The sequence below is a fragment of the Panthera onca genome, chromosome A2 (assembly GCF_046562875.1).
Source record: "Panthera onca isolate mPanOnc1 chromosome A2, mPanOnc1 haplotype 2, whole genome shotgun sequence".
NCBI classification, from domain to species: domain Eukaryota; kingdom Metazoa; phylum Chordata; class Mammalia; order Carnivora; family Felidae; genus Panthera; species Panthera onca.
This window is the reverse complement of record NC_138340.1, coordinates 82,569,967-82,597,680: the sequence shown is the minus strand read 5'-3', so window position 1 is coordinate 82,597,680 and position 27,714 is coordinate 82,569,967. Positions and strand designations below refer to the sequence as shown.

Here is a 27,714-nt window from a genome sequence, read left to right as displayed (position 1 = left end):
TGCGCCCAACTGGTAAGGGGAAGAGTTGACATAATACCTTTTCCTCATCCTCTACAACTCTCAGTTAAAAGCAATTTTCATTGATAAAATAGTTGGGACAGCAGGGCATGCATTGAGAAATGAACCCCCCCCCCTCCACACACACACACACGTACCTTTATTTTAAATAATCAGCTATGACAGGGTTCCCATATTTCATTGTTCCCCTTTTGGATGAACAACTGAAAGTCTTTAAAGGATTGTGTAGTTAGAATGTTTTTGCTGTGATAGAATAAGAACAAAGTAGTATGTTTAGCTGTATAATACAGAGTATGAAATCAAGGTATTAATGCTCATTAAAATAAAAAAAAAATTGAAAAGATTTCAACACAGTTGAAATACAACACTGTTTGTACCTTTTCTGCTTCACTATCCAAGTATTTGTTGAATACCCACTTTACTCTCAGTACCATGGAGAGATACCCAAGACAAGTATTATGTGTTGTTCCCACAAATTTAACTAGGGAAGTAAGAATGTACAAACGGGTGGAGATCAAGATACAGTAGAAGTTCTAACTTGGAGGATGGAAATGGAAATGCAATGCAGGATTAAAATATCATCATCACATCCTTGGCTTGTTTAAATTTTTGGTACTTTTAGGGAGCTTCAGGAGATGCTTCCTTCTGTTTCTGTCCCTTCATTAATTATTTGCTCTCATTCTTCTAAGTTTCCTGACCCAATGCAAGCCTTTATTATTCAGGACAAAGGCAGTGTTGCCATTTATTCTGTCTTCCTTAATGGTGTCTGATACTGTGGTGCCCTCAGTTTCTGAGCAGGAATTGTGTGTGACCTTCTTTTCAACCCTAAAAGAATTTTGATTTCTTTATCCAGCCCTTGCAATGCTGTTTCCGTTCATTGCCTTTCCGCTCCTCACCTGTAACAATCCCAGCAAACCAGTCCACCTTAACCTCCCCTGGGAGCTCTTTCTCCCTTTGCTTCTGGCAGCCACACCAATAACCAACAGTCTGACTCTCGGCCCAGCCCCCTCTGCCCCGTTAGTGCCCCGCTGATGCCACTGCTGCCTCTTCCCTAATGGTGTCCCCCCAGCCTTCATGTTTTTGTCAGCTCTCTAATGTTTCTGAGGTCACAGCAATGTTTTCAGGGTCACAAGTCTTAGGAAGCCAAAAGAAGGCAAGCTCATTTTCTTTCCCATCCTTCGCGTTTCTGTCATGTTATTTCATAACACTAAATGGAGTGTGAAAGAAGCAGGGAAATCACATCAGGGTAAGCAAAGCTCTACCCTGAAGATTTAGGAAACCAAAAAAATCACAGCTCTACTTTCTCAGGTCTCTGGATAACTGATCAGTTCACTCTGCTCCTGGACACGCAAGTATCTAGAAAGAACAAAGCTGCCCTTGGCCCTCTACATGTTCCCTGTTTCCAATTATGAAAAAGTTTCATTCTCTCACTTGAATTTCTAGAACACCCGGAAATATTTTTTTAATGAGTTGGGGGAAAGCTCAGTGTATTTCCCATCATCTTGAAATAGGATTTTTTAATGATCATGAAATGTGTGCATCCATACAAAAGACCCATATTCAAGATTTTGATTGTGAACCATGCCTTATTCATTTGAATCTCATGCATTACATTTAGGTTTGACTCTGTTTATCCTTGTGTTCCCTGAACTTTTTCCTGGGAGAAAATTCCATGGGGATCAGCGAAGGTATGTAAGGGAATCCCAACCAGAGCTGTCTAAACCAAGCCCTTTGACATTTTCCCTGGCCTGTAGCAATTTCATGGTATCTTCCCTTACAACCAGGTATGAAAGTAAAGAGATGTTTTGCATTCACATTCAAAACTGGGTTGCAGTAGCCGAAGAAGAAAGGATGTACCTCCACCCACAAGCCTCTGCTGTCCGGAGCTACAGAATGTTTGTTATAGCACGGCTGTCAAGAAGTATTTGGATTCAAGTCACCAGTCCCCTGCAAATGATGGAAATTTATCAAATGATGTAAATGCTGCTGTGCCTCATTTGGCTCATAATTAGATTATGCTGACATTTTAATGTGCACGCACAGGACATCTTAATAAAGATGTATCCCTGAAAAAAAAATGTAATGATTTTAAACAAACAAAGACAACCGTTGGGTACTAGAGCCAAATGAAACTGAACATGACAGGTACATGCTTATGAGGGGAAAGCTGGAAATGCCTCCCATCTTCATGAGATCTTCTTATGAGGCCATGGAACCAAAGAAAGAGAGAAGGAAGATTCTTCCAGCAGGCTGGGCAAGGCTTCCAATTTCAGAGCAACAGGCAGAGTGCCCACAGGTGGCACCTCCAGGTTCATCGTCAACAACATCAATCAACAGCAGCCAACAAGGGTGTATGGAACACTCAACACGTGTCTAGAACTCCGCTGGGGACCCCATGAGAGAAAGATCGTGAGAAACAAATTCCAATTGTACAAAACTTACACTGAAATTGAGGACACAAAAACATAGGAAAAACAGTTCCTCAGTGAGACCTGATGGCACAGCCCAGCAAATAATATCAGCATTTTATCATGGGAAATTGTGCAGTAAATATAGACAACAGTTTAAGTGTAATTAGACAATTAGACCTACAGTTTCTCACTCCATGGGCAAAATTGATGCTTAATCAGGAGAATGTCATGTGTTAAATATCTTCTAATTACCAAAAATCCCATTCACCCTTATTGGAAAATTCTGTGCAGAAAGAAATTTTTTTTCTAACTTAATTCCATGTAAGCTTTCATATATATATATATATATATGTATATATATATATATACACATATATATATATATATATGTATATATATATATATGAAACATGCCGCCCAAAAATCCCAAAAGAGGTTTTTACCAATGGGCTTTTTGGGGTTTCCATATTAAGTATTTAAGCATTGACCCTCTGTCATTACCAGCAACTGCCAGAAAAAAAACAAAAGTCTCCCCATCCCCAACTCTACTCAACAGTTTTCAATAATGTTCATGTTTCTCATTGTATAATAGCCTCTGTCCCCATTACTTGCATTTTTAGGTTTATTTATTTATTTTGGGGGGAGGGGGAGAGAGAGAGAGAAAGAGAGAATCCCAAGCAGGCTCCACACTGTCAGCACAGAGCCACATTCAGGGCTCAAACCGACCAGTTACCACAAGATTATGACCTGAGCCGAAGTCAGACACTTAACCGACTGAGCCACCCAGGTGCCCCTACTTGCATTTTTTTTTATTGAAAGCACCATTTCATAGTGGGATAAACCAGGCTATCTCTTACTTTTTCCTTCTCTGTCCTTTTCTCATGACACTCATGAAAGAAGGGATTCTTTGCAATCAAGAGGAAGGGCTTACATTTTCTCATTTTGTCTGCTAATCTTAAAAAAAAAAAAAACTATTGTTTACCATTTCTAACCTTGAAAAGCAACTACTTCTAAAGGCGCTCACTGCTTTTCCCTCCTCCCCTCTTCTGCCATTCTTTCTTGATATGTGATGGTGTCACGTATTTCCGACATGGTAAAAAACAATTTTTTAACAGCCTACATCCCCATGAGACTACGTAGGGTGACTGCACATGCCTGTTTGCCTGAGACAGTCCTGCTCTGTGTCATCCTGGCATAATTATTAATAGCTTCTTTTTCACTCTCCAGTTTGACCTCCTTTGAATGATGAATTATATGGTTTTCCTTTACTACATAATCTATTAAAGAAATAGTCATCATTACTGTCTAAGAAAAGTATATATCTAAACGTACAGACCATGAATAAAAATTTTAATACCCAGTCAGATAAATAATTTCTTTCAAGTTAATTTATTTGGCTGACTGAATTCTTGCCCATACATGTTTTATTCCTCATTTGAGGTAAAGACGTATGTGGTAGCTTATCTAGCCAGACTCCCAGCAAACTCCCTCCATACTCAGAAAATTACACTTATATATAAATCTAAAGCATGATAAACTTAGTACTAAGAAAAGGTAGCAAGGCTTCACTCATGTAAGTATTCTGCCATGGAGTTCTAGTTTTCATCACAGGTAGTAAATCAGATGCAACATCGCCATCATCACAGGACCAAAAGGGAGAGAATTTTGTCTGTCTTCCAGCTCCTAGGAGAGATCATGCTTACATAACTGCAGAACAACAGCTGTCATGACTCCTCCTTTTGATGCCAAGCAGGGCAATACAAAGTGCTTCCCAAGAAACGGGGTATGGCTTCCTTTGGAATCTTATAAAATAAAGTTCTGGTCATGCTCAAGAACTTGGTGATTTAGGAATGAGAGCTCTGTCTTGTTGCTTCACTTTGATTTAAGCCAGACTTATTGCAAAGGTTTGTCTCATCATCCTTGGTTCACAGGGCCATTTCTTTCTTAAAGGAGAATTTTTTTTTAAGTTTATTTATTTTGAGAGAGAAAGAGAGAGCAAGTGAGGTAGGGGCAGAGAGAGATTGGGAGAGAGAGAATCCCAAGCAGGCTTCTCATCGTCAGCACAGAGTTCAGTGCGGAGCTCACACTCATGAACCATGAGATCATGACCTGAGCCGAAATCAAGAGTTGGATGCTTAACCACAGACTAGCCACCCAGTTGCCCCTCATGGGGCCATTTCTTGAACAGACACCCTACTGCAGCCTCAGAAGCCAGAGCAAGAAGCAGATGAAAACAGGAAGAGACAGAGAAGAAAAATCCCTGTTCTTTGAAACTCTTTCCTCGTGATTCTGTCCTTTGGTGTGAACCCGAATTGAATTATGATGGAAGTTATCCAAACTTTTTTCTCTTCACATTGAACCTTGTTTATTATAAATAAACAATTTATGAGGTACAATGTCTGGCTTCTTTGCAGTAAGACATCACTCAAATGTAGGATCATAAAAGTGTCAGGGATCCGTATGTTATAATGTGCCTTATGGTGGAACCTCTTTAGAACACAAATTCCTCTGAAATTTCTTCAAACAACTCACACGATCAATTTTTCTTTCCGGAAATTAGGAAGAACTAACAATAAGCAGTGAGTATTGCAGTGAGGGTAGCAATCAGAAGGAACCACAAGAGTTAGAGCATAATGGAAGAACAAACTGGTTTTTAGCACTATACTTGAGAGGAAATTATACTTTGTAGCCAGTCAAAAACGGACGGCTGTATTTTTCACATCCATGGCTTTTATCCTACCGTTTTGTTGTTCATTGTTCATTGTGGAATTCTTTCATTGTTCAGCATTATAATGCACGTATAACTTATGGCTAATCACAAATGAGTGGTTGTATTTCTAAATAATGGTTTTTCTGCTGCTTTCTCCGTGTTATTAGTCAGCAAGGGCTGTAGTTGGCACTGTCTTCCATCTTAACATGAGAGCCACTTGGAAAGATAGGGTAGTGTAAAAATATTATCCACTCAGTGCACCTCATGGGTTGAGACTCTAAATGGAAACATGGTGGAAGCCACATCACACAAGGTAGATGCACAATATCCAGAGCTCCAAAGCCTGTGCAAGTGCTCCCACTTCAGTCTTCTGGCCTCCAGTCCCCCTTGCCAATGTGATTACACACCTGATACAGTCAAGCTGGAAATGTCAATAGGTTTAGGAAAGGTTCTGATACATCATGGATGCCATAGCTGCAGGCAGCTGTTAAGTCATCCTGAAAGGCCACCTTGCCTTCCTAGAGAACACCCCCACATCTGAACACTGCTAGACCAAGCCCTGGCCTCATTTGCTTGGCCATTGCTGTTGTCCAATGGCCTTAATGTTCTTAACAAATGTTCTCTGGTGCACTATCTTATTTTAGCGAAATATTAAAATAAGATGATATGTAAATGTTAAGACACTTTTTATCAATGACTTTAGCATTAGAATCATAAAAGACTAGAAAAAATTTAATAACATTATCATTTAAAATGTCCTCGACTGTACTCTGAAGGTTAATTTCCTGCACCTTTTTCCCATGGGAAAACCATTATTGCTGTCCTTAGTATAATTTATGCTATGGCTTAATCTGTGAAAAAAAATTGCCTTTCAGCTGCAGTTCTAGTATATCATATTACGTGTCACTTTGCAGTTATAATATATTGATAAAGGAGATTAGTAATTCCAGTTAAGCTGTGTTTGCCATTTTTAATGTGTGCTTTTTAATTTGGAAATCTAATTTAGGTATATTTAGGTATCTTTGTAAACAATTATGGGAACATTTATATTTCTAACAGGTCCCTTTTAATAAAGAAAGTTACCATGACATGAGCCAAGTAATAAAGAAAGGGAAATAAAAGTTAGGTTAGGGACACGTTTTTCCCATGTATTTTGGAAAGTAGATCCAGTCTGATAGATAATAAATTTATTTCATTCATCAGTTTAAAACTTAATGTTCCTAGAATCAGGCAGAGGATAAAAGTGGAGGAGGGGAGGGGAGAAGTAAACTCTAAAATCAGTCCTTGACTGAAAGTTATTTAGTACGTCAAAGCATTTTGCTGGTAGCACAAGTGAACAATGCAATCCACAGAACTTTCATGAATAAATATGAGACCATCAGGACTGCAGTAAACTCAATGTAATCACTGAATGGCAAGTAGGTCCTAGTGAGATTATGGTAATATAAAATGCCAATTTTACAACCAATGGAAGCTCTTGGAAGGTAACAGCCTTCTATCCCTGATACAGCTCTGTCTTTCTAATGAAAGGACAGTTCTCAATTTATAATGCTAAGCAGTCCCATTACACATGGAGGATTTTTAAGAAATAATGATTCTCCTGGAAAACTAATTTACCTTTACTAGAAGACACAGGTTACATGGCAGGGATGGTCATTCTGCCTGGAATGGTACGATTAGCTGTGCAGGATGCAGTGGGGAGCACCTGTCAAACCCAGAAGGTAGTGACACTAGGCCTTGTCATTGCCCTCAACAGGCTTCTAGTTCATTTTTATTGTTGAAGAGTGTAGAATTCTGTCTTTGAAACAAAGCTCAATAAGAAAGCAATCAGAATTTGGTCTATTTTAATTTTTATTAATGTAATAATAAAATACACATTTTTATAGTGCCCCATTTTTAATTATGTGTATAGTATTTTACGTTCATGTCCACAAATTTTATGTCATATGTAGCAGAGATAACATCATAATTCTCATGAAGGATTTATATCGCTAACATAAACCAGTTTAACTCAACTGCTTATACATAACTTCAGCTATCCAAATAATTGTAAGTATCAAAATATTTGGACTGATGGACGTAAGTCAACACACTCATTGATAGAATTTTCCACTTTTCATTTCAGTAATTTGATGACACAATATCTTAACCTGATTTTAAAAGACTTCTTCAGTTTGTGTATAGTTCAGGTTCTGGATTGACTTTACTTTTTTTTTTAAGTTTTTTAATTTATTTTTGAGAGAGAGAGCATGAGCAGGGGAGAGGCAGAGAGAAAGGGAGGGAGAGAATCCCAAACAGGCTCCATACTGTCAGCGCAGAGCCCAACACAGGGCTCAATCTCACCAACCATGAGATCATGACCTGAACGGAAATCAAGAGTCAGATGCTTAATCCACTGAGTCACCCAGGTGCCCCGACTTTACTTTCCTATAAGCATTCTTATGATGAGAATCAAAGCTTAGTTTTTGAAAATGAGGATTTTTTTTCATTCTGATCTAAAAGAATTCAAATTTTTCTATTTTGCATGCACATAAAAGAAATACATTTATAGATATATTCATATACATAAAACAGGGTATGTCCTGTCCACTAACTTCCATGGATATTAGAGAAACAAAATCATTAAATTTGAGCACAAGGTTGGGGGTGAGTTATAACAGCAACAACAAAAAAAAGTAAAGATGAATTTTAAATTGCCATAAATGAATTTCGATTTTAATTCCCCATTTTCCCATCCAGAACAAGTGCCACCAAGGACCAGTTTCCGAATGGATTCCTCTGGCAAGTATTCTTCAGTACTCACAGTCCTGTGAGTGAAACGTCTTCCATTCTGTGTAACAAACCATTCCTCTGAGTAGTATCAGTTTATTAGTATATAATCACTGTGCTAATTTTAGTCACCCACATACACAAGTATTGAAGGTAGAGGACAAGTCCCATCAAGGTGGGTCTCACTGGCTGCCAAAGAAACAAACAAAAGACAAAGGAAAAGAGTCACATCTGTTCATTACTTTCATAAAATTCTTTAATAAAAGACTAGACTAAAAACCAGGTGCCAACAAAAGCCACTAGACTGACTAGATCATGCTGATACAGTAGCTTCTGGCCACAGGAAGCTTCTGGCACTTGAAATGTGGCTACTCTGAATTTGGATGTATGTAAAAATCCATACTGGATTCCAAAACTTAATATAAAAAGAAAAAATAGAAACATATAATATCTCATTACTTTTTTATATTGATGAGTGCTTAAATGTTTTTGATATACCAGCTTAAAATCCATTATTAAAGTTGACTATATCTGCTTTTTAAAGCAGATCGTATTTGCTTTTTAAAATGGGCTACTGGGAAAGTTTAAATTACTTATGTAGCTTGTATTTTATTTATATTGGACCATGCTGGACTAGATAAATAGAAATAATGTAGAGTATCTGAAAAGATTTGCAATTTACATATTTCCAAAGAATTTATTGGAAATTTTGCTAATGTAGATGAAATTATTTTCACATAAACTAAATAGCTATATCAATTTAATTGTTTTAAACCATGCCAATTACAAAATGCTACATTTCAATGGAATTTTAAGTTAGAATAGAATATCATAATTCAAGAGCTTTCAGTAATAATTTACTTAAAAAGAGGGACATTTTTTTCAATCTAATGGTTCTGAAAATACATACCAATTTTGGTTTAGACTAAAATATTTAATGTTGCTATGGAAATGAAGGAGGAAAAGGAAGATTCAGATTTTTTTACTTTTAGGAAGTGGTTTGAACAGCTGCTTAGACCACTGGATTGAAAGCCAGAACACTGAAACAATTGCAGAAAAGAGTGTTTCATAATAATAGTACTATTTCAGGTCTGTGGGCTCACAGCATACATCTCTAGAGTATTTCCATGATGACAGCTCATTATCCATCTCAGCATGTTCTAACACCCCTTGGAGAATATATGTGCTTGAGATCATTTCATTCTGTAAGTTTCCATGTCATTTTTGGGGGGTATGTAGAAAATATGGAAGATGTTGCTTAGCACTTTGTCCTCAAATAATGTATAAAGTATTTGTTTAGCTTGGTCTGAAATTTTTCTATGATTATTCTTATATATTGACTATAAGGTCCTTGTAGTTTTGAAAGAATATCTTTTGCCCAGAAGGAAAATGAGACCTAGTAATTACAGTTGCAAAATGAAAGTAGGATTTAATTTGAAATTCTAAATCTCTGTTTATTGGCCACAGCAAGTACATTTCTTGAAAATCTCAACTTCCGAATGTACTTTACTTAAAAACAAAAGAAGAAAGAGAAGAACCACGTAAAAGCATAGATTACCTTGATATATCTGCACAGTATTTCTACATTTCAAAAAATACACATTAGTTAAAAGAGAAAAGGCATAATACAGTTTGCCACCATGCAGTCCAAATTTTCAGGGAAAGAACCAATCCAAATATTTTGCTAAATGTGCATACAAGGTATCAAAATATTCTGGAAAATCATGACTACATCCAAAATAAATGGATCTCCCATACCACTTCTCACATTTAAAATATGTCCTTTATGAAATTATGTGTCATGATTTTTGACTCAGATATATTTAGCTTAATTATAAGGTATTTTTATTAACTTTAGCTGCCTATGATGCTTAGGTACAGAGGCAAAATTGATAGTTGGAAGTCCTAAACAATGTAATTATGAAACTAAGTGCTAACTCCATAGTAGAGTAATGCTGTGGTTTATCGAGTATACTAGATTGGTGAGTATCTTAAAACAATTAAATTCAAGAAACATTTATTTAGCAACTCCTACAGGCTGTGCATAATGAAATACAGTAGATGATAAATGTAATTATGCCATCATCAAAGAAAAATGATCATGAGAAACAATGCACCCGTAGTCAGGACTTTTGAATGGACTTCTCCCAAAGCCAAGAGAACCAGGGTGTGGAGTATCACAGAAATCACTTCCAGGAGAACTTTCCCTGTTTAGAAACAAAAGAAATCAGGGGGCATAAGGGATGTGTCAACAGTGTCAAATGAGGCACAGAAATCAGTAGGAATGTGGAAAGAGAAAATGACCATTTGATTTGGTCATTAGGATGTCATCAATGACCTTAGCGAGAGCAGTTTCAGAAATGCCAACACAGCTGGAGCCAGACTGGCAGGAGTAAGTCACAAATGAGAGACTGAAGATGGGGAAGTAAGACCCCACTAGAGACTACTCATCCAAAACAGAAATGGGTGGGACGAGGAGGTGTTTGGTATGGGGAAATCTGAGTTTATTTTACAGCTGAAGGAGAAAACCAAACCGAGTCGGAGTTGACTTCTACTAGAGCTAAAATGTGTCTGGCCACTTTTACATTACCAAAGGTATAAAGGAAAACAGTAAAGAGAAGGCATTCTTTTAAAGCAAAAATGTATTAGCTACCTATCTGGTAATATTAGATTCAAGCGATAGAAACAACTTAATTCCTATTTAACTCATTCTGTATCTGGAGTGTATTGAGAGTTCAGAAGCCAGGGACATATTTAACAACCATCTTTGATTCCTGATTCCTTCCTCAACCTCTTTCCTAGGTCTCTTTACAAGGAAAAGCCAAACAACTAATGCTCTTTCCAGCAGGAAAAAATTGAATGAATTCATTCTCTGTGCCAAACTGATAATAAGCCCATGGTATTTACATTTTAATTAAAACATGAAAGGGGATTCAAGTACCAAAATTTAATTGACATGTTTGCAGCATCCCATGTGCCAAATCAATCCTTAAAAAATGCCATTCTTTGCATTTTTGAAGCTTGAATCCATTCATAAAATTAATCAGTTGTGTTCAGTTACCCATCCTTTTCCCTAAAACTGTGCACAAAGTCATGTCTTTCCAAAGCTAGACCAAGGATACATACAGCTGTGAAGCTTCTGGAGTCTTAGTGAAAAATAAGAAAAGCAGTTTTTGAAATTCTGCTTTTCCCTATTATGAGGGAGTTTGTCCATATACCTGGATGTGGCCACCATTTGCTACTTTTAGTACTATTAGTTTTTTCAATATTAGTGGGATCCCAGGATAAGTTAGGACTTGTAAATTCCATCTGGGTAGTTTGCCACAGTGGTCAATGGAAAGTTACATCTGGGACAAATGTCTTAAGATGATTTACTTCATAATGCCTGAAGATCCTGGGACCCAGCTTCTAAGGGAAAAGCAACAGTGGCCAGAAATGGCCATTGAACACACATAGCCAAAGAGTATTCTGCCTCTCCCCAGTCTAAGCAATGCCTGAGAATACCCCTGACAGTTCTGCAAAAGGGGCTGAGGAAAAAGAAGGTAAACAAAGAGCACAGGAATAAAATAAACAAGAAAGCAGAAAGAAAAAAAAAAGATGTCAGTGGGGCCATGTTTGAGTGACATCCAAAGTGACCCAGGTCCCACCAGGTGTCTACCAGACTCCTTCATCAAACAACCTTCCAGGTGCATGGTTAGCAAACCAACAGAAGAGAGAGGCGATGATTTTTAAATTCTGTCACAGTGAGGTGAAGAGCTGGTCCCTGGATTTCTCTGCTTTAAGTTCTTGCATTAACAGGAGGAAAGGTAAATCATGACACAGTAATTTTAAATGTGCCATCTGGCCAGAAGAGCAGCTAAAGGAAAGTATCAGAAACATCATAATCTTATAAGAGAGCTAAAAAAAGTAGGGGGAATAAAAGAATAATGTCTCTCAGCTTTGTGTATATAATTTTAGTTATTTTTTAAAACCAGACTTAAAAGGATGGGGAAGGCAGGGGAAGAAGCCAAAGAAAAATTACCTTTCTAAAAGCTCTTATTTTCAAAAAAAAAAAAAAAAAAAAGTACTACTGCCTTAAGGCACAATCTATCATTTAAACTTTTTTTCCACTTGACTCTTTCTCTAAAGTTTCTATGTCCTGCAGCCTCTCAGTCTATGTTCAAAATTAACAAAGAAATTTTTAAAAATCATGTCTGCTGGCATACGTCTCTAATGGGTCTCTCTGCCTGTGTCTACATGTTCATGTACCATGAAGCTAGCCATCTCTGTCTGTAAGAATGGAAGGTGCAGATGATACAGCTGGCACATAGCACCCCACATTTGAAATCAGAGCAGTCAGAGCAGTAGTCAGGAGATCGTAATGTCACCAAACTGCACACAGAGAATAGGGGGAGGAGGATAAATGCCGGTCTCTCATCTGTTCTTCAAAGTTAAATAAAATTAACCAGCTAAAATCTATATTTTTTCTACTAAAAATAAGAGTCCTGAGTCATTCATTAAAGAAAAGCTTTCTGATTCCTTCAGGACTTACAGCATCCTCTGACACAAGACAACCCCCTTGTCCCCTGGCATGTCTCAAAATTGTGTTCCTGGGATTGCCATAATTTCGGCACTTTGGGCAGGGGGGGGGGGAGTTTTATTTAGCAAATAAAATGGATTGCATAGTAAACTGCTTTTAGAGTTCCTCGTGCAATATGGATTGATGCTGAAGCCATTGGAAGAACAATTTCCCACTTACCTTACTCACCAATGATGCAAAAATGAAAATATTTATAAGAGTAGGTGGAACATTCTGATTATATAGTGTGTGTGTTCTCTTTGTATTTTTTATGGTCTCTATTTATCTTTCATATGATCTAGAGTCCTGTAAGTGTAAAGTTACCTAGAGAAGAGATTACTGTGAACAATCGCATCATAAACAACTAAAGATTTCTAAAATCTTGGGCACTATCTGTCATCTTCCCATCTCCCCTTGCCTTTATCCTCCCTTGGGAGGAGTACCCATGCTTGCTATGATTTTAGAGGGCTATTCCACCTGCCTGGAGTCCCAAAGCCCCAAAGGAGCACACACTCCCAATATGAGATTTCATACGTGATGTTGCAGACCCCAGGAATAAACTAAATTCAAAAGCCAATTGTAACTTGTAGAGTATAGGGCAAAGTTTTCATCTTCCTTTTGCCACCCAGCTGAATTCTTCTAAGTTCTCATCTTTCAAATATGAATGATAATACAATTTATAAAAGATGACTAATGGATGTGGAGGTCCAATTGGTTCATCTTTTTTGAGTTTTATATTAGTCATTGAATGGAAAGGACTTTGGTTATATGTGCATCTGCTCATGAGAGGGAAGGAATGGTCATGGATTCTTGCACAGTATATACATATATACAAATGTACTTTGGACTTGACTCAGTTTTGTTTTGTTTTTTGAGAACACTAGCACAATCAGCTTATGCTTACATTTCAGAAATGAATGAATTTCCTTTTGTATATAACTGGGAATGCATAGCCCATACTGGAGGACACCAGGGCAAGCCCAATATCATTGTGCCTTGTTTACTGGATCACTGTAGCAGCCCCACTTACTATAGAGCCTAGGAAAGATTTGCCTGGCCATCATTCACTGAGTCTCTCTCTCTCAACTCTGACTATTACTATATATCCAAGTAGGTCAGACACAGCTTCCTGTGCCACGAGGATCCTTCTCTGAAATCCCATCCGAATTTTCAAAACCATCCTGTGTAAGCAATTTAACTTAATACTTGATTCTGTAAGTTATAATACTTCCTTTAAACCATTAAGGCCTAGGATCACTAAATACTACTTTTTTTATTTTTTTAAATTTTATTTATTTATTTTGAGAGAGAGAGAGCATGCAAGCAAGAGTGGGGGGAGGGACAGAGAGCAAGGGAGAGAGAGAATCCAGCAGGCTCCATGCTGTCAGCACAGAGCCCAGTGTGGGGCTCAGTCCCACAAACTGTGAGATCATGACCTGGGCCAAAATCAAGAGTCGGCTGCTTAACCGACTGAGCCACACAGGCGCCCCAGGATCACTGAATACTTCTTAAGCAAAGGATGGCATTAATAAGTATTTCCCAAAGTTGCTAATCATTCATTGGCATCCTAACAATGGCCACAAAAGTATGCGCAACTCAGTCATGATGGAGACTTTACCCCCTTGAGAAGGATTCAAAGGCCCAAGGGTAAAGGGTAAGCATAAATCACATCCTTCTTAAAAAATCAGAAGAGTTCTTATTGTTTTACTTTATATTTACTCTAAACTTGAAAAAATTGACATCCAGAGTGTCCCAGCTTATTTTTAAGTGCATTTCTGTTCTTTCAACTAACTGCAGAGAAGTATCTCTCTTCCAGTTTATTGTGGATATATTAGTGTAGTAGTAATAGTGAAGTCAGTAGTGAATCTCCTCGTGGCTTCCACATCTTAAAATGTTTGGGGAGATACGAGTTCACTCAAATGCCCAATACAGAAAAGTTTAAATTCTATCTTTTCTAATTTTTACCATTTAAAAAAAGACAAATAGGCATATGTTTGTATCTCCCCATCCCCAACACATACTAAATTGGATGTATCAAGACATGAGCAGATATTAGTAGATCACTAGGCAAGACTGTACCAGGTAGCTCCAGGATATTATCTTCTGCTCTCTCGGATTTCTGAAACGATCATTCTAGTCAGAGTCAACATCCTCAGAGTGACAGCCAATCTTTCTGAAAGCAATCTGAATGCTCTCAGGAAAATAAGGAATTATAAGACGATCATTTTTTTTTTTTTTCAGTCAGGAAATTTGTGTGTTCTTTCTGCCTATGGTAATACTCTTGTTTGGTCACTGTTAATCCAGAGACTACCTAATTTGGGAACATTTTGTCACCATATTTCTTTTTATCCTCAATGCTCTCCACCAACTCTAACAGCACTCTCATTAATCACATCCATGAAATTAATTTATCATCAGTGTGTTCAGTTTCTCAGGGAGTGGGGAGGGGACAGGATTCATCACTCAATGGGATCTCCTTTATGCCAGGTCCAGATTATAAGGAACTGGATGTTCACCTTCGCAGGATGGAGTCTGGATTTGGCTTCAGAATCCTCGGGGGGGATGAGCCTGGGCAACCGGTAAGTTGAAACTTCTTTATTTCCACACTGTGGGCTATATATTTTATGTGTTTGTGCATCAGGGGAAATACCACCCACTATGACATCTAAAAGAAAATCTTCGAGGACTCAAGAAGAGTTTGAGGTTTGGTGTGTTTTTTTCTTGCTGTTTAAGTTCTCAAAACATGTCAGTGTTTTCATGCCAATAAATCCTCATAAGTTAATGTACATACATTAAGAGGGGACATTACTCTCCTTAGAAGGGATTGAATTCCTCTTGGATATTTCAATTATTTAATTGTATTGGACCCCTGGTCACTCTGGACAGCACCCCATAGGTAAGCCATAGTATGACAGAAGGTACATGTGAAGAGGTGCCTTGGACCAGCAGAATTATGTATGTTTGCTATCCGGACTGCACAGGAGAGAAAACACAGGGATAAACAGAAGCAAAACCAGGCTCAATGCTGCAAAATCTCAGGCAGATTCAAACTAAGGGATTCCCGTGAGATGTTCACAAAGTGAACTTCAATGTTGGCACAACATTGGGAATTTGGGGAGGGCTCTGGAGAAATTACACACACACACACACACACACACACAGTCATTATACACCAGAGTAAAAGCAGAAAATAATATACAGAAAACATTGCAAAGCTAGATTAATGAGCATGTATCAAAATATCAGCCATAAAATATTCATTGTAAAAGATGTGTCTTAAATGGTACCCAATATGACTAAGTCAGATTCATGAGAGGTTTGAATAAATAACACCCCATTCCAGCTCAAGTGCCTTAACCCGATCCCAGCTCATGAAAGGGAGTTAAGCTGTAAGCCTGTTTCCTCATCTGTAAAATGAGGATTATAGTGCTCTCTCAATAGAGAGAAAGCTTTATGAGAAAAGATGTGAAAGTGAATTTACCAATGAGGGTTATCTGGACTTCCCTACTAGTGTTTTGAAGGAAGACAGTGCCACGGTAAAATACAGGGCTCAAATAATTTTGGACTTTTATTTATCCAGAGATTAAGTTAAGGATCTCATATCATGGGTAGAAAGAACAAATCTCACTTACATTCTGCTCCCTTTCACAGACTTGTTCTCCTTCTATTTGCCACGTGGTTCTCAGTTTCTGAGGGATCCTCAGTCATCTGGTCAGGAGACATCCTCACTCTTCTCTATAATTCATCTTGCTTTATATAGACAGAACCAACAATAGTGTCCAGTTCCTTCACATATGTAAATATTTAGCCTCCTCGCTTCCACAGGGTATTTGTCTGACTTAGCTTCCTTCAGGATTATTCTCTAACCTGCTCATATGTCTCCCTATTTAGTTTGATCAACAGGATTTAAAATTCCTCCTAAGCAGGGACTTCATCTTCCCCTTTTTATTCTCCACTAGTGCCCTATAGATGAATGGTGTGCCATTAGCCAAACTGCAGGTCAAAGTCACAGTCCTCAAGAAAGCCAAATCTGCCCCATATGCCTGACAACAACTGCAATAACTAAAAAATCTGAGGGAAGAATGTCCCTCACTTCAGACAATAGCTGCAAATTTAAGGGTCCCATGGCCTCCTTCAGATTTGATAATTCACTAGAATAACTCATAGAACTCAGGAAAGTACTGTACTTATGATTAGTTTTATAGTGAAAGGGTACATATTAGGACCAACCAGAAAAAAAAGGGGGGGGGGCACATAAGACAAAGTCTGGAAGGGTTCCACATGCAAAACCTCCATCATCCTCAAGGACAGGTTATCCTCCCAGCATGGATGCACAGAGGATTGCCAACCAGGGATGCTCACCCAAGTTTTGGTGTCCAGAGTTTTTATTGGAGTAGGAGTGACTGAGTCATTGAGGTGATTGAGCTCAATCTCTAGCCGGTCTCCTTCCCAGAGATCAGGTCGATGTCACAAGATTCAAAGGCCCGGGTCCTCTAATTATGTGGCTATTCATTCTGGTATAGTCAGCCCCCACCCTAAGACTGTAGGTGTGGCTGGCTCCACCCTGAATCATCTCCTTTAGCATAAAGTAACAGGTACTCACCATGAGTCTCCTCATTAGCATAAACTCTCAGGTTCAGTACAAGGGGTTCACCATGAACAACAAAGATACTCCTGTTGCAACAGTCTGAAGGTTACATTTCAGGAAAGGCCAGACCTCTGTTTGGACTCAGACTAAATTCTTTATTGTACACCCATATGTTTAAAAGATACTAAATTAAGGAAGTAATGGCACTTTAAGTTGATCTTTATAGCATTGTGAGGGATACTGAGACTTTTGTAGAGCATTTAAGGGTAAATCCATTAGAATTCATTATACTTTTTCTAACATAATGCTTCAAACTTACCAACCCAAGGGGTCTCTGCCAGAAAGACGAGGTTCATATTTGTTCCAGAATGCACTGACTAACATACTTTTTTCCACTTACCAATCTGGGAATTCCTTGAAGGCAAGGACCATGTTTTGATGTGTCTATGTCTTCCAAGCCTAGCACAGAGCCTGGTATAATAGATATTTGCTAAATGAAACTGAAGAGAGCCCTCTTCACCCAGCCAAATCATCACCTGAATGTCTCAGAAAAAAAAATCTGGAATTTATATTTTCTGAGGCCTCTAGATCCTATGGGCTCTGTAGAATTAAAACAGCCTAGTCCAGGGATGGTGTCCTGGTAACCCTACAACGTGCTTTGTTCAACCCAGTGCTTTAAAATTGTGGAAAAACAGCTAATTTCACATTTTTAAAAATTCAGATTTCCATAATTCCTTGAAAGATAGATCTAGCAACGTTAGGCTTATCTTTCTCCACAACAACAACTGGCTGGAGCTATGTCGTGGTCCCTTTTAGACTGAACATGGCCACAGCTCCCAAGACCCCCTTTTGCCTGTGTTGCTCATTTAGTCTATTGTCTTTGAGATTCCCAACCCCAGAGGACTGGATTTAAAGGTGAATATTTTGTACCAAAGGAATCTTCAGTCAGGGCCAGATCATGGTTTTTACAAGCCCTAAGCATTGAACATGTAATCAGTTTCCTTCCTTTATATATAAATACAAATAAGAGATTAAACTATGAAATGAATGTAAGGGAAATAAAGTTCCAGCTCTTTCCATGATCTTTACTTACTTCAATACAGTCTTTGAAATGTAAAATTCTCACTTTGCTCGAACCCCTCCCCCCGCACACACACAGGCTCATGCTTTGTCTGCTTTGCAGGTAAACTAGCACCACACTCAGGAAATATTTTCCTCAACAGTCTCTGCCTCCCCGGGGGGAGAAAGGACTGCATGACAGTTCACAGGGAAGGCCTGGTCTCAGCTGGCTCAAGAAGGGAAGAGTCTGGCTGAAATTTGCCTGGCACGGAAGCAATAGAATTGTTGCCCAAATGGAACACATGTTGCTCAAAATGAAACTCAGGTGTGTTAATGCAGCCATGGTCACCACCTGGCCTCAGGACAGCTTTCCACCTAGTCAGTGCACTGGCTCCCAGATTCTCAACCCTTCTGAACATTGGCTTTGACTCCAGAGTCCTCTCTCCCATCCAGTGGGCAGGCATCCAGGATCTGTGATAAGCCTCCTCAGATGACATAGATTGCCTGTTATCCCCATTGGGTTTATTTAGATCTATTCTGGTTTATTCTTTCACTTGAATGATTTAAGACACACACAGGCTGCGAGTTACAATTTTGACATTTAAGCCATTAAAGTAGAAGCCTAAAGCTTCCTAAGGCAAGCAAAGCCAGAAAGTAATGCCCTAAAAAACCAGAATGTTGCACCTCAGAAAGATCATGTCAGGAAGAGTGACTCTACTGTAAAGATTTCCCATAAGCCTTTCCTTCCTGCTTTCCTCCATGGTTAAGCCCAGAGATAATATATAAACAAAATGTGCTGGCCTCATTTAATTGCTGATGTGCTACAAAAGAAGAGACTCATGAGGTGACTTGGTCCCCAGCCACAGGAGGTCTCATAAATTACATCAAACAGGTTTCTGCCTCCATATATATGAAATGGTACTGACATCTCAGGGTGCACATTAAACACGACAACATAGCTTTTGGCAAATAATGAACAGCAGGAGTCCAGCTCCAACAAAGCATATGGGCATTTTTTCCTGCAAGAGGAAATACGTTTCACAGTTAAATAACAATAGAAATAGAAAGAAATGAAAAATTGCCAGAAAGGAACAAAAATGAGATTTCCAGCTGTGAGCTGAAAAGAGATGGGAAGGCATCAAGGTGGAAAGACTTAGAAAATGCTGCAATGGAGAAAAACTGTTCGTAGAAAGAAAGAGGTAATGCTAGACATACTCCTTGGTCAGGGAGTCTGTGCAAACTTGTGGAGAAGTTTTGGAAGGCAAGAGCCTGAAATCTTCTGGCCACATTGTCAAGTTGTCCCAGGCTATAATTATTGCAGATCAGACCTACTGGGGCTGGACTTGCATTAGGTAGAGCAGGAAGGAATTAAAGGAATTAAAAGGCCTGCACATATGATTTTGGTTTTGTTTGTTTCTTAGTTATTTGCTTGCATTTTCGTGTGTGTGTGTGTGTGTGTGTGTGTGTGTTTGTGTGTTTTCCCCTGGCTCACTGGGATTTCAGCCACTTGAATGTGAACCGCTATTATTTCATATCAAATACTCTGTTTTGTTCCATGCCCTCATAGCCTGTAAGATAAAGTAGAGTTATGGAGTTATTATTGTGATTCTTTTGTTCTTTAGAGAAGTCACTTAGAAAGATAAGACCATGGGTCCGTTGTTTATGGGGTCAGGGGGCAATCTTTTTCGAGCTCTTTGGCCACAAAGCTCTTCCTTCAGGGCCAAAGCACTAGAGACAAGATAAAGAACTCCTCCAAGTGCAATGAGAAAACTGATGAGTGGGTCTACACGGGCTGAGGGATCCAGTGAGGCTCGACAGAGGTGTGTGTGGTGTGAGACCAGTGTTGGTTGGGAAGGCTCAGGGGCCAGTGTAGCCCTTGGAAAGCAAGACTGGAAACAAAATGTAGCCTGATGGGCCGGTGAGCCCAGACCATGTGCTTGGGGTGAGGGAGTCCCTCAATAGACCTGCAGAGTGATCAGTGTGATGTGTCAAGGAGCTCAGGCCAGGCACTGGCAGGAGAGTCCTTCAGCAGACTTAGAAGTGACCAGTGAGACCATAGATCCCATAGCCATTGGACCAAGTGAGAATACTCAGAATCTCGTTAGTAGGAGTGTGACAGAGCTACAAACCGAAGCTTCCAGCCTCTCTTGGGAGCTTGTTAAACATGTGGAATCTCAGGTTCCACCCCAGGCCTGCAGAATCAGACTCTTGTGGGTAGGTCCCAACTCTGTGTTTTAATAAGCTCACCAGGTAATCGGTATGCACCCTAAAATGTTAGAACTACTTGATTAAAGGATCAGATGTCCCAAGGCATGTTCTTGACAGCCTAAGCATACGTTAGAATGTCTATACATTGAAAAGCTAGTATGAATTACAGTGCAAGAAGGAATCATAGATCATCTAGTCCCTGCAGTGACAGTGGCAGACAGGAAATAAACTAATAGAATGGCTGGAGCATACAAAACATATTTGAATTAAAAGGAAAAAAAAATAAGTTGTGTTTGTTGTTTTCCTGAATAGAGATACATAGAGCTAGCTCTGTATCTGCAGTGAAACATAATGCACAAAGGTGCAAAACGGCCAAAGGCGAAGGAACAACAGCCCCATGAGAGCCGGAAGCAGTGACAGTGTGTGTGGTCAGTCTCTCCCCAGCAAAGGCAGCAGTTACTGATGAATGGAGCGAATGTAACTAATGTATATAGCTGATGGGCATGCGACTCAGTGCCTGCTCCAGCACACCACGCTCAGTGCAATTCAAGCTTGTTTAATAGTTTATGTCAACCTCTGTTTGAAACAAGGTAGAGGATGGATTATATAATGTAGTTATGTAATAGTATATATGTATATAATAACAACATAATACTATACAATAAATTATATTGAAGTATTATGTTGAATATACCACTTATTTGGAAATAACCATGTAAGACTTGATAAAATGTCTTTGCTCAAATGTCGACTTCTCACGGACGCCTGCCCTAACCAGCTCTCACACCACCACGGCCACATGACTGACACCCATCTACCATCCCAATCTGCTTTTTTCCACGGGACGTGCCTGCTAGCATGCAACATAATTTACACACTTACTACACACACTTCTCATTGTCTAACCATAAAAAAAGAAGTTCTATATGGTAGGGATTTGTATTTATTGTTCACTGATGAATTCCTAACACCTAGAAGGGCCCATGGGTTCAATAAATATTTGGTAGATAAATTAATTAGTAAGAAGGGTACTCATATCACAAAAATGCAGCTGAAAAGCATATGTTTTACTGGGATTTTTTTTTTTAATGTTTATTTTTTGAAAGAGAGAGAGCACGAGTGGGGGAGGGGTGGGGGTGGAACAGGATCCCCAGAAGTCTCTGTGCCGACAGCAGAAAGCCAGATGCAGGGCTCAAATTCGTGAACCATGAGATCATGACTTGAGCCGAAGTCGGACACTTTAATGCTTAACCGACTGAGGCACCCCGGCGCCCCTACTGGGATTGTCCTTTTAATGGATGTTACTATACTAGTATCACCTAGTAACACAGAAGATAACTTCAAGAGTATCTTTATATCTTTGCTGTCTGCTTACAGCAAGGGAGGAATGGGAATTTTCCAATGTGACATTTTGGGTTTTTTTTTTTTTTTTTTCCAAAGTGAAATTTTGTTTTTACTATTTTTGTCGAGGGCCCAATTGCAGCCCTGGATCTCTCAGTTGTAACCTATATTTTGGCTCACTTTCATCAGTTAGAATCAGAACTATAGCTTAAAGTTGATAATTACCAGCCAAGGAGTTCATGAGCCATTTTTTCTCTGTAACTAGCTATAAACTCTCTCACTAAGGCATGTAGGAAATCTAAAGGTTGAAGCATTTTGAGGGACTAACCCAGCTAAATGCAGCTTTTCAAGGGGCTGTGGACAAACATAAACATTCATTTTAACTGGCTTTTGCACAAAGCACTTAGCAAATCTTTGAAGGACTTCTTAACAGGTTGAGTCTTATGAAGAAAAGATTGGAACATCTTTAGAAAGAAACTCCTAAATTCAGGTTGGCATGACAATAAGGGAAATGGAGAATGTCAGAAGCGTGCCCGACTACTGGCCTATAGCAAATGGGTGCAGAGTGTCCTAGGGGAGGAACCACACTATGCAGCCAATCTAAGGGCAGGATACGTGTGGTTTTCCTTGTGATAGCACTAATGAATCACTGATCAGAGCACAAATAATTCCACATGGAAGGAAATCTACCCCCACCCCCTCCCCAGGAATAGGGGAAAAGCAGCTGTAGTCATAAAGGACTTTTTATTCCTATGGATAAAATTCAGTGGACGAAGGCTGTGAAGTCCTCAGGGAAAAGAGAATACTCTTCAGACTCTAATTTTCCATATACCTGAGAAGTCCTGGGCATTCAGACCTGGTTGCCATGTTAACAGGCCACACTGAGCAGTGTGACCAAGTAAGAATCTGTCTGCTTCCACACCTGAAGACCTGTAAGCCTTCAGATCACTTAACAGCAACTCTCCAAATTAGCTGGGATCCACAGATCAGCAATTTGGAAGAAATCATTGTGCCTGAAAGAAATAGTCTATGAGCAAGGGATCATTTTATAAAGACTTAAAATAAAACTTAGACTACAGTCTCTGTAATATTATCAGGCTAAGGGTAACAACTGCCTTCAGAGCTGTATGGGTAAGCCACTTGGAAAAAGAAAAAGGATGTCCATTGTCCATGTATTGGAAAATTTATCTGTAGGTTAAATAGCAAAACTAAAATATTTAGTACTATGCCTTTTCAATGACAGAGAAAATAAAGCCTTGCTGATGGATACTAACCTAAATGTTTCAAATGGGAAGAGGGAAACCTTATGTTATGCCTTTTATTATGATTACTCGTTCAGGGAATTACAATTCACACGTTTCCCAGATATGTACCTCCCCCTTTCCGGGTATGATAGTCACCTAAACATCAGAAGTATTTCCAGTGACAGGCAGAACCCGGGGTGTTCTTTGTGCAGGGGACAATGCTCTAAGGAAGTATTCAAAGGAATGGAGCAAAAACTGGGAGGAGGTTTGACTGAGACTTTTCTAAAATCAAATGGCCAGAAAAGCCAACTACGAGTTTTGCTTTGTTTTTATTTTATTTTCCCCTTATCTCCAGCCTTTCAAAGCAAAGCAAAAAACAAAAACATTTTGAACCTGTATCAGTTTCATAATATGCACAAGCAGCTAGTTTCCCTGACATTTTTGGAGCACTCAGTATCTGCCTCAAGCAAAGTTAAATGCGTCATGTGCATCATTTCATTCAATTCTCCCAACAACTCTGTAAAGTAGCCCCCATTACTTTACTTCCCCATTTTGCATGTGAAGAAACTGAGGCTCACAGAGGTTAAGACTTGCCCAAGGCCACACAAATAAGAAGTGGAACCAAGATTCAATCCCCAACTTGTTTCATGAACGGTAGCTAATAACATCGGGTTATTTGGGGTTAGAATTTTCCTTAAGGGTGATGACTAGTGGGCCAGGAAGCAAATGCAGCAAGTTCAAAATGTTAATTTCTCTAGAAGGAGTTAGCAAACTGGAAGAATAAGAAAGAAAACCTGCAGCCCCTCATTTTTCAGTTTTCAAGTACATGCTCAGGTTTGGAGTAAGGGGTAGAAGGTGGAAATAAAACTTTACACCAAGTTGTACATATATATAAAGAAATTAGATCTATAAATGATATTATTACCTATTACTATAATTACTATCAGTTACTATCATCTATTGTCTATTATTACTATGTATTTACATAAAGAAATTATATATACATAGATATGGGAGGAAAAGTTGAAATGTAAATATCCTTCCCTTCTCACCGCGTCTCTAGATTTTGATTGGCGCTGTCATTGCCATGGGTTCAGCCGACAGAGACGGCCGCCTACACCCAGGAGACGAGCTGGTCTATGTCGACGGGATTCCAGTGGCTGGCAAGACCCACCGCTATGTCATCGACCTTATGCACCATGCAGCTCGGAACGGGCAGGTCAACCTCACTGTGAGAAGGAAGGTGCTATGTGGAGGTGTGTGACTAAAGCCAGCGGTTAGGGTTGGGGATTAGGTGCTGAAATGCTTTTGTGGGACAGGGTAAGGACACTTGAAACCAAATTTTAAGTCAGTGTCTATTTTACACACGGAAAAAAGTCACCCTAGATATTCCAAATGTAACTGTGATTTTGAAAGTGCAGATTTTCACCCCAGTAGTATAATTCCAAGCAGTCTTTCAAGCCTATGTTTTCAGTGTAGTCATTAAAAATTTCTAGCAAAGCCTGGGGCTAATTTGAGATGTGTATGCTCTTTGCTCTTTGGTGGATGCTCGTTATGAAAGGAACATTACAGCAGTGAAAAAACACAGCTTTTGAAAATGTTCCTCATTGTGTTTACAAACGAAGAACCACAGCATTTTGATACCATAATAAGGCAACTAGGATGGAAAATTAGCCTCCGTTGTAGAGCCTGATAAAAGGTAACAATAAAACTATGACAAAAATACAGTGGTACGTCACTCTTAGAAAACGCAATTCATTTAATTCCAAACTTATGAAACCGATCAATCAGAAGCAGTTATTCCCTTTACAACCATGTCTCAGCTTCATAAAAGAACACACCAAAGACTTAACTTTCAACAGTCACTCTTCACACTCATAACAGGATTCAGTTCATCTCTCTCCACCATCTCAGTCCCCCCAAAAAAGATTTATATTTTTATGAATATGTCTGTTACAAACATCAACTATTTTTTGTAATCTAAGCACTCAGTACTGTTGGGAATGGGGTCCCAAATTGCCTGTGCTTTGTCCTGTGAATTGCAAGAGGAACAGCACCGACGATGTTCTGTCACCTTCTGCTCTCGTGGCCACCGGCCTCTCTGCTCAGCCCCTTGGCCCTCCTCAGAGAGATTAGGAGGGACCTGAGTGGCGTGAGCTCACTCATGTTTACAGATGAGGAAACCGAGGCCCAGAGGTTCAGTAGCTTCCCCGAAGTCTTCAGCGAGTCAGTGATAATGCAGAGGCTCTTAGCTCCCTAGCCAGTGCTTGTTGCCACCTCAGGCCCCCACCCAGCCCACCCCCAGTGAATTCAAAGACGCGAGACCAACCTTTAGCAAATGGCACTCGGTAACATAAGGAGTCTTCCATATGTGTTATTACTATAACACATCTGAATTTTAAAAAGTGGTGGGGGGACACCAACTAATCACAAGCTGTGAATGACTAGGGAAGATAAGACAGTAATTGAACTAAAAGTCCCCGTTTCTATTCGAGTCTTCTAAAAACTAGACTTTGATCAAGGGCAATCATTTAAAAGGGCAAGTCAGAAGAATTGTCAGCCCTCACCAGTAGAGACTGCTATATATCTTGTATGGTATGGAAGTTTTGCTACGAAATGACATTCATCTTCAGAAATTCATGGCATACCACTTGACCCAAAGAAGTAAAACACCTTGAATTATGCCGTATCCTTGGGCAAGATGCCAGGAGGATGACAGTGTTTGCTTGGTTAACATTTAACTGTCTCTCTCACTAAGAGTGATTTTTAATAAAAAGTTTGCTGAGCTATATGTTCTGTGACCCAAAGATAAATTTAAAAGATACCTGATTTACAAGGAAATATACTGCAAAGTGCAAAACTGATGCACCAACATAATTTCATGCTCCCCTTGCCACCAGCTGATTGTGGCAAATTAAATTTTGTTCTAATCAACCCAAGCTATTGGAGTGTATGCCAAATGCTGCAAAAATGTATTCTTGCAATTTGCAGATCATGTGACTTTTGTGAAGATGCTCCTTGCTGCAGTTCTTACCAACTCTACTCATTAGGCTTTCGAGTGCATTTCAAGTGCATTTAATTTTTGAAAATGCTCTGCTGCAGACTGTTCATTCACACCAGGAGAGTTTGCAAGTTAATTTGGCTCACTCTTCCTTGAAAGCTTCATCAGTATTGAAAATGATTAAGTTCAGGAAAGGATACTCTGATAGTAAAGTAAACGCCTAGAAATAGGTTGGAACAGATTTTTTAAAAGCATAGGAAGACAGCCTTTCCTCAGAGCTGTTGTTTCTCCAACAGCAAGAAGGGACAGCTACAAATGGATATGACAGTGGAGATGCCTTTTCAAGGGCTGTTATCATTATTATTATGCTTTCCTAAGCAAAAGCAGTGGGAGGTGCAAGCCTGGCTTTCCCTTCAGAGCTGAAGGGAAGTGAGCAATCAGCTTGTGAAGAGACAGATGAGTGAATGAGAAGAGGGGCGGATTTTTCCCTTCCTGCCTAAAGAGAGTGGAGGTATCAGGGTCTAGGAAGAGGAGAGGTCATAAGGGTTAAAGCCTTTAGCGTTATGCTTGCCTCGGCTTATACAAATGTCCTGCCCCTCCTCAGAAGATGCCGGACACTGGCTCCAAGTTCACGCTCAAGAGAAAACCACATCTATTTGGAGAGACACCAACTGGTTAATGACATTGGCCAGAAATTAAAGTAACAAAAAACCTGCAGCACATATTAAAATATATTTAAAGTGTACACACGAAAGATAGAAAGGCAGAGTTTTCAATGAGCTAGATCCTCAAAAAGGAGAAATTGTGGAGTAAATGAAGAAACATCCAGTAATGCATCCAGTTTTATTTACCAGATAATTATACCACAGATCTTGCACTTTAAACTAGTTTTGAAAGATATCTTGTCTATGCCACCAGCTCCGGTGTTTAGCTGTTGTGTTTTTTTCCAAGGATAGTAGAAGAGTGGCTTTATTACACTGGAAGTACAAATATTTATATGTTTAGTAGCTCCGCTTTGAGACGTTCAACCTAATGACAAATTATTTTGAATACACATTATTCGTCTGAGAGAAGGGTGTCTCTGAGGAATTTCCTAACGTGTCACTCTAGAATTGATGTGAAAGAACGTTTTATGACTTAATCAAAACATGTTAGAGTCCGTCTTAAAGCTATCCATCAGTCTCTTTTCTCTAACATCCAAGGCAAAGTCTAATGTTTGGCTTAATGCCGAGAAAAGGAAGGTTTCCTTGGAAGCTGGGTGAAAAGTTTAGCCATTGTTTAGGATGCCAATGGATTCCCCGGTCATGGTTACTACACTTTTTGTGAATTCTAAATGCATTTGCTTCTTCTTTGTCTATGAGCATGTCACCGTTTAAATAAGTTGTCTGCTTTGAAGAGTATAGAGGAGGAGTGCACAAACTGAAATGTCTGCAGGCAGGCCCACCCCTAGCATTGACAGGGCACAGCCCCCCTGCTCCAGCAGGCCCCATAGGGTACACATACATGGGGACACTCCAGCCTGTGCAAGCATACCCCATGCCTCAGCCACATTTCAAGACAAGACAAGACAAGACAAGACAAGACAAGACAAGACAAGACAAGACGTGTACAGTGCTGCCATCCTTCTGAGGTCCTGAGAAGAGGCCCAGGCACATTCTGGAATCAGACAAGGTCAATTGGTTACAGAACCCTAGAGTCCTGGTACCCAGAGTGTGATCTGGAAGGGAAACAAGGGCTCCAGTTGAACAAGTCCCTTTGGCTCTGCATACTCCTCACTCTACGAGTAAATGAGTAACTCAGGAATCTT

At 39.4% G+C, this 27,714-nt stretch overlaps 1 protein-coding gene across 6 annotated transcripts in view; it reads left to right on the top strand.

Moving 5' to 3' along the window:
* Window positions 1–27,714, top strand: part of MAGI2 (membrane associated guanylate kinase, WW and PDZ domain containing 2) — a 1,340,829-nt gene that overhangs the window by 1,160,243 nt on the left and 152,872 nt on the right. For 5 of the 6 annotated variants that reach the window (XM_078442525.2, XM_078442524.2, XM_078442527.2 and 2 more), the window contains exons 13-15: window positions 7,879–7,920; window positions 14,954–15,045; window positions 23,970–24,162. In XM_078442525.2, coding sequence (XP_078298651.1) covers window positions 7,879–7,920; window positions 14,954–15,045; window positions 23,970–24,162 — 327 coding nt within the window. The remainder of the gene's footprint in view (window positions 1–7,878; window positions 7,921–14,953; window positions 15,046–23,969; window positions 24,163–27,714) is intronic. The other variant, XM_078442526.2, reaches the window with a different exon arrangement.